This window comes from Haplochromis burtoni, unplaced genomic scaffold, assembly GCF_018398535.1.
Source record: "Haplochromis burtoni strain Fernald_Lab_line unplaced genomic scaffold, NCSU_Asbu1 Contig_219, whole genome shotgun sequence".
NCBI lineage: Eukaryota > Metazoa > Chordata > Actinopteri > Cichliformes > Cichlidae > Haplochromis > Haplochromis burtoni.
The window spans coordinates 287733-295851 of NW_024582580.1; the positions used below are offsets into that span (position 1 = coordinate 287733).

Here is an 8119-nt window from a genome sequence, read left to right on the forward strand (position 1 = left end):
CTGTCATCAGCCGTCTTAGTTTTTTTCTAACAGAAATATATAAACTTGATTTGAGTTTGGTCGATAGCTCCGTGGCCTGCTCTGCTTCATCACTGGACTGTCATCTATTACTAAGTTGACACAACTTGACTATCCGAGTGCCAGAAACAAGATACGGGAAGTGAGATATTTGGTTTATCTCTTATGTAGAAAACTTTGTTTTCAGTTTTGTTACTTCAGCCACAGAAAGTGCTACATATTCAAAGTGTCAGTATCTTTTTTTAATTGTCCTTTAAGTATATAAGTGGTTGATCTACAATTGAACCCTGTGTAGAATTTTAAATTCATGTTAGCAACATGCTCGTTCTCCCCGAGTCCAGTGCCTTTTCCTTTGATGTTTGAGCTTCTTTTTTTTAACTTTAGGCAGTTTTAAACACCCTAGGGAATCCAGATTACACTTAAATGAGAAGGGAGACCTTGCATACATACTAAAAAGTCTGAAGTGCCTCTCTGATGTACCTGTACTCTCTTTTCTGTTTCCTTACAGATGACATATTCAGCTAGTCCCTACTCAGATCCAATCGAGGTCACTTCAAGTATGGCTCAAGGGATGGAGCAGTCTGAAATGCTGTGGGTCATGGGCCCAGTGCTGGCTGTGCTGCTCATCATCAGCATCGTCATCGCCATCCTCATCTTTAAGAAGTAAGAAGCCGTGCTTCTGATTATTAGTTGGTTGAGGTTGAAATGCGGTGACACTTGTGATTGTAGGTTTCTTATGGTTGCATCAGGAATGGTAATGAGACGTGCTTCTTCCTGCCACTTGCACCAGGCTCCTCGCACACCAAACTATAACATCCACTTTCCTTTGCATAATATACACGGTAATGAGAGGAGAGCCAAAGACACGTTGATTTGTCTTTTTTTTATACAAAATATTTTGGCCCAGCTGGCTATTTTCAGCAGTACTATGTGAAGTCTCAGCAGAAATGGCAACTGACATTGCCTCCCTAATAAAAAGCACAGCTTGGCTGTCAAAATCTCTTAGTTAGGAGTGAGGAATGTGTTTTTGCCAACACCATTGGTCATTTGAAATAAGAAACAGAAGGGTGCAACAGAGGGCTCAAGTAAACGCTTAGTCAATATCTCTTTAAAGCACTTCGGGTGCCTCTGTGCAGCACACCATGACTATGTACAGACCAACGAGGTGCTTTGGAGAAACTTTAATGGCTAATGTTAAAACGACTAGTCGATTAGAATTAATGATTTTAAGTGATTTATTAAACAAAAATGCCAAACATTTGCTCAGTTCTGCTTATAAGCTGTGAAGACTTCCAGCTATATTCTAATGAATATTTGCACTTTGAACATCTTTGACTTTTGTGCTGTCAGACATGACTTTCAATTATAGATTTTCAATAACAAAATAATGGAGCTATAATTAACAATTAACCTTTTTTCCCAAATAACCAAAAAGTAACTCATGCAGCTCTATAAAACCAGCCTTTCTTCAAGCATGGTAGTCATGCACAGTTATTTGTACATCATTAATTTTAAAGAATATTGCACTGGCTGCAGGACTCTTTCCCCTCACTTCACTTCTTCATGATTAAGTCCTACCTACTATCTTGTCCTGATGGATCCATTACAAGATCTTAATTTCACATCATACGTGCCTCACCTGCCATCCTCAGCCTTGCAGCCTTGCTATGTGGCTGCTGTCTCCGGCAGGCTTAGAAAGGGACTGGTTAATAATAGGCCTTGAGACAGCTCACTGCTGAGTAGCACGTCCTCTGTCTGGAAGCCCTTTCTTCATGTAGACACAGATTGACAGGAGGGACTGTGGGGAGGTGGCTGCGTGCCCTTTTCACTGCGGACTGGCAGTAAATGTGCAAAGGAATAATCACACTGTAGCTCTGGTTGTTATTGCTACCTGCAGAGTCGCCAAGACCAACACTAGCAGCAAACAAAGCCATGATTATTTTCAAAAGGCTCGAGAGATTTTTTTTTTTACGATAACTCTTTAAAAATCATTTGCTTTCAATATTTGGCTTTTTTTTTAGTCTTTGGAAAACAGTCCAGTTAGATCAAGATATGTGTTAAAAAATACTTCTGCATAACTATTACACATTAACACCCCGACTTCTTTCTTGCCTTTGTGAATGCAGCAAACAGGAAAGGTGGGTACTTTCCCTGAAACATCCATCACAATTTCATCTTCCACTGCCCAAGTCGTTTTCATCCGTGTTGTGAAATTGGTGGTATTAATCATCTCTATGGGGTTGCAGAGTTGGCTGTCTCTCATCTCTAATTGACATTGCACACCAAAAGCATCATCTCAAAGGAATCTCAGGAATCATCTTTGTGTCTGATGTGTTCGACTTTAAGAAATTGTACAATACATGAGAAAGAGCAGACTCTGCAGCCCTGGGTAACTGAGGTCAGAGGAGCTCCAGGGTCATGTCCGTGTACCGGTGCATGTTTCACATCTAGTCCCAGTGTTCCTCCCACAGATCGTTCTGTCTGCTGTGGTTTGTCTCCGTGCTGCGTTTCATTATCCAGCCAGTGTCAGCGTGCCCCTTCAAGACTGGCCCCATCTGAATATGCCAAGGCATCACCTGCTGCTGAATGGGCCATTGTGAAGTAAATGCCAGACAGAGAAACTGCTGAAAAAGAAATGTTCCCATCTTTTAAGCTGACATTTTCCACTGAGACCCATTCCTCTACTTTTAGCCTTTTTTCCCCTCCTTTTCCTGCTTCCCCTTGGCAGGAGTCGCAACAAAGGGGCCTGTTCTAGCCTCATTAAGCACACCCTGTACTGCAAACACACTCATGTTCTCACAGTGTGCATGTGCGTCTACTTTACATTCTCACATTTTAACCATCACTTTGAGCCCAAGATGAGCCACGTTTACTTTAGGACAGCACTAAAGTGTCATGTAGCTCTGATTGGCATCTGAGTGGGTCAGAGGTATGGATGAGGTGTGCAGAGGACAGATCTCTCTCATCCCCTCCCTCAGTTTAGCCGAGCCTAAGAGCAAACTCTGGGAAAACCAGATACGGTCTGGCTCAGCTCTCGGCTGGAGAGGAAGTGATGCTTGTCATAGATTAACCGTCATGCAGCTAGCATTAACTTAAGCCTCTGCAGCATAAGATAACAGGTGGCAGAGAGGCCCCCAGCCCCAGTGGCTGAGGTGGACCGGGTTAAGGCTGTGTGTGCACCAGCAGCTTTGTGTATTCTCACCACGCTGGGCTTCAACAGAAGGCCCTGCTCTTTCCTAAAACCCACGCTCGCCACTTGCAAATGGAGTGCAATGAGATGTGAAATTTCCACAGGGCACCCTGATGCTTCCGTCCGCCCATTTCCATTTGCAGTCAGAAGGCTTGTGAGTGTGCAGCTGTATCTGTATGAGTGTCTCTGTGTGTTTGTACTTGTAAAAGTTGGAGAGATGGGAAAGCGTACATCTGTGTGCCTGTTTGTGTGTGTATGTCAACAGATGCCGGCTATCTGAAAACATGCTTTCTTTTCCTTTTCACGGTCGACTGAGCTGAGCCAGTCCGAGCTGTGCTGCTCTGTTCTGTGCTATGCTAGACTCAGCTAGGCCGGGCCCAGCAGCACAGGTGCTGCAGAACTGGTCTAATTACCCTGTGTTGTGCCACCCAGCTGATGAGCTAATTACAGCTTCCGCCTGTTTTCCTCTCAATCTGGAAGCCAGTAAACACAATGTGTTGTTAGCACTCGCGCACACAAACAGCAGCGGAAAGCACACATTTCTGTCTTTACTACACACAAACAGGCAGTCATGTACACATTCCCACACTGCAGCTGTCACCTATCCAGCCGCAAACAAGCCAAACCTAGCCCACTCCAGGAAAATTACGGTGTTTCTTCAAACACATTAAACTCCAGTTTTTTCAAACTAATGAGGATGATGCCTACTATCTCTTGAATTGGTGGTCCTCAAAAGTAGCTTTGAAAACCATCAACTATGTCATTAACCTCATCAAGTGTGAAACAGCATGAAAATGTGTGCATTTTTTGTTTGTTTTTGTTCTGAATAGAGGAATCACTGATGTAATTTTGAATCTTTCTGCATACAGCCTGTATGCTTTTATTCAGCGTACGGCTAACTTTGAGCTTAGAGCTCAGCTTGAAATGCCCTTACTGTCTGCTTCTACCACCACAGGAAGCGTGCATCACCCTTACCTAAAGACGAGCACTCGGGTGGGGTCAAAGACTCCCTGCTGGGCAACTCTTCCGACCCTGTAGAGATGAGAAGACTCAACTACCAGACCCCAGGTAACAAACAGCTACACAATGAACAACAAAGAGTTTATGTAAACTTTTCTCTGCTTTCCGCTCTGAACTTTCTGAACTTTCTGGTTTAAGACAGTAGTGACACAGTTATCCGTGTTATTAAGACAGTTGCAAGCTTACAGAGTTCTGCTTTAATAAAGCATTCGAAGCTCTCTTTGTAATTTAAAGCTTGATGTTTACAAGTCGATGTAACTTTGATAAGACGGGAAAAAGGCATCAGCCTCAACTTCTTCTCATGGGTCTGTTTAAGGGTAAACCTAGAAACTTGTACATGTGTGTTTTATTTTTTAATCAGTGCTTTGCAGGAAAAGAATTCAGTTTTTTAATATTAAAATGAAGAAAAAAGGATATTCTGCTTTTTGACTAGGGATTTGAAAGAGCGTCATTTCCAAAATGAAAGCGCTCCTAAAATTCATCAGTCGGTAACTCAAAAACAGATTTTATCTTCAGTGCTGAAAGAATATATAAAGGTCACTCATATCTTTAATAGTATTCTTTAATGTCTTTTATTTTCAAGATTTTTTGAAAAATAGTAGATATTGCTTTTTTTCCCCCCAACTCGAATCTGCACAGCCTTCCCTGAAGCAATCTTGCTCTGCAGTGAATGCCTTCCTTACTCATTCCTTTGATGGATCTCTTCTTTATTAGTGTTTTGTAGCATGTGTTACTTTATGACATTCACACGTACGGCTTATTTGATTTGTTGTCAGGAAGAAAATTTCACCAATTCTTTAAAAAAAGGGCAGCAAGCAGAAATCAACAAACTGTGATCGCGTCATACCCAGCTGACGGTATCAGTGAAGTCAGGCTGAGTGAATTCAAATTCCAGCCGCACACGCTGCTGAAGTCTGTCTGTGCGTCGTGTAAGGGTGCCCGCCTCGGCATCCTCCTTCTTCCTTTCCCCCCTGATCTTCTTCTTCCTCCTCCTCTGGTCTCTTGCTCCTCCTTCCTCCATGAGCTCCTTTCATTCCCCCCAGCTGATAATGAGTCCTGCTGCCTCTGATGTCAAGGTGAGCCAGGCGGAGGGAACAATGGAGCTGAGACAAAATGTCAACCTCAGTGCACGCGCACGTTTCTGTGTGTTTTTCCTGTGTGTGTGTGTGTGTGTGTGTGTGTGATTGTGTGAGCGTGTGTGTATCTCTTCTCACGGGTTATTAAAGATCCCATTTGCCATACACTCCCTCGCACGCACACACAGAGCCCCTTTGAACCCCTGCAGAGGAATTAAGCAGTGCTGTCGCTCTGAAAGAGCCCTGTTCTCCCATCCTCCCACTCCACCTCTTTCGTCTTTTGTCTTCCATTTCCCCCTGCAGGGTAATCTCTTTCTTTTTCTCCCCGTACACCCCCCCTTTTCTCTCTCCCTTTACGTCAACATTATCTCCTTCTTTTTCTCCTTTTCCACCTCGCTGTTTTGCTTCAAGAGTGGTGATTATCAAAAATTACCAAGGCTGTGTCTAGCTTGTGAAATCATAGAGGACTCCAAGCCTGAGCTGAGAGAATATTGAACGGCCCATTCCTCTGTCCTGTCGCTCTTTTCTCTCTTTGATTCGCCCCCAGCAGGTGAACATTCCTGCTCTGATACTGATTGTTGTCGAAACGGTCCGGCCGATTGCAGCTCACGTCTCCGGCATGTTGGTTTGTTCAACAGGCTTTCGGCTGTGCGTTTTTTTGGCACTCCAGCAGCAGTCGTGTGGTTCTCTGAGTAACTGACCTGATTTATCCTTGACAGACGTGGATCAGATGGTATTTGCAAATATTTACTTGAGATCATTTGTTGCTAACACTTTAAATATAGCATCAAGTATACGTAACCTGCATTTTTAAGTTTGGCCAGGCCATCTATCAATAATAACTATATTGTGCTCACCTAGTTAATAGCTGGCAATGTGGTAACTTCAGAAAAAAAAAAGATGTTTAATGAAGCAAAGACTACTCTTATTAGGAATTTAAACCAGCCCTCAGTTTAACTGAAAAAGTCTAATTATTACCCACTCTGTCAAGTTGTTCATCACAGTTGCTTGGCTTCCCGATTGACTGGGTGGGTACCTGTGCATGCAAATGATTCACGTACAGAAAGGGATTTTAGCAAAACCTTTACCTTCAAGTAAAGTTTTCACCAACCAGATGTCAACATTTCCTCTTGACACTTAAGCTGAAACATCTAGTTGCCTTTACTCTGTGATGCAGTGCACTGAGTTTACACATCCTGCCACAGGAGAGTACTTTAAAGTCAAGCTTTGTATGCACTTTTGTTTAACAGTGTAAACTGCACTACTTGAATTGTCCCAAGAGGGCAAACAGCACTTGCTGCACACTCCAGCTAGCTTGAAAGGTTATTTGCAGATACTGTTTGGCCCTAGTCTGGTCTTGAGCCACCTCCATTGATTGAGTGTTCTTCTTCCTTCCTCCTTCACTCTCCTCTCTCCACAGGTCCCAGCTCTCATCGCTGCCCCAACACTCCAAGTTAGTCTGCTTTCTCACCTACTGTGTATTTCCCACACATGCAGTCTTTCTTCCCTCTCTCCCGAAACCCATTCCCGCGTTGCAATCCTGACAGACATCATGAGCCTACAAGCTTATAGCTTCTGGCATTCCAAGGATGCTGCAATGTCCTCTTTTGGTTGTGAACTTCCCACAACACCTTTATGATACAAGCAGTGGATTAGATGGTTTCATGGGTAGTTGAGCAGTGCGGACAGTTACACATGCTCTACATTAGTCTTGTTATCTATGGCTTCACTCTCCATTTAACCAACAACACTGCTGTAGGAAAAAAAAACCTTGGTGAAAACGCACAAACACATGCACACCGATGTTAATGTGTTCATAGGCTCCTCTGTGTGATAGAATTCAATTTGGGTAATTGGCCAGGTCTCATCGTGTACAGCGGCCATAGTTACTAGCCATTAACCATTAACGTTAGAGCATTATTAGGGCTGGAGCGGTCTCTCATCTGAAAGCATGACCCATGACCTTATAGATGTGCTCAGCCAAAGGCACTAATGTTAATATATCTGCATTTTTAAAGCGTCTGATCTGTGTGACTTCAAGGCTGTGTGTAAGGTTAATGATGCTCCGTGTATAACTTTAAAGTGTCTTCATGCATTACATACAGTTAACTTTTAACACATGAGCCAAGTTCCCAGCAATCCCTTTAAGTACATAGCCCTGCCAAGTTCAGAGGCACAGGGGGAATTTGTGTCGGTAGATTAGCAATAAATCATCCAATAACCCAGCGATGAGAAATCTAGAGAGCGGCAGGGGGGTTGTTTGAAATTAATCCAGCCCGAGCGCTCCAGGCTGGGCCGAAAGATAGTCTATTGTAGGGAAAGGGATTTTCAAAGAAATGAGTTTTGGCTGGTGACCAGTCAGTTTTTTTTCCTCAGTAGGAAGTGACAGTGTGACTGATTTGTAGAGACTTGCGGGTTCTTGCTCTGGGCCCACCTCTGCCACCAATTGAGCTTTGTGGAGTCAGAGAGATGTCTGTCTCCTGCTTCCTTCAAGGAGCATGCTCACCCAGTCACTCATGTGCATCTCCGTATCAGCCCCACCTCTGTCCTACTCACTTAGCATGACGATATCACCAAATGTCACCAAATGTCACAAGCCTGTTTCAACTTGTGCACTCTCTCTCTCTCTTTCTCTCTCTCTCTTTTCTCTCCCTCGCCTCATGCATTGTTGAACAAAGTGCACACTCCTCACTGTTACACAGCCACCCCATGGTCCCACCGGCAGCCTCACTCACCCTGTGGTCCTACCAATGTTTGTGCAAGTCAGTGTTCGTGTTTGACGCAAAAACAGCCAGGTCTCACTCTTTTCTCCCCC

At 43.7% G+C, this 8119-nt stretch overlaps 1 protein-coding gene across 22 annotated transcripts in view; it reads left to right on the top strand.

The window, feature by feature from the left end:
* The window catches only part of LOC102303372 (receptor-type tyrosine-protein phosphatase F), a 157817-nt gene that overhangs the window by 128989 nt on the left and 20709 nt on the right, over nt 1–8119 (top strand). For 13 of the 22 annotated variants that reach the window (XM_014338180.2, XM_005936687.3, XM_014338184.2 and 10 more), the window contains 4 exons: nt 527–681; nt 2145–2156; nt 4164–4276; nt 6725–6757. In XM_014338180.2, the coding sequence (XP_014193666.1) occupies nt 527–681; nt 2145–2156; nt 4164–4276; nt 6725–6757 (313 nt within the window). The remainder of the gene's footprint in view (nt 1–526; nt 682–2144; nt 2157–4163; nt 4277–6724; nt 6758–8119) is intronic. The other 9 variants (XM_014338186.2, XM_014338190.2, XM_014338191.2 and 6 more) reach the window with 3 other exon arrangements.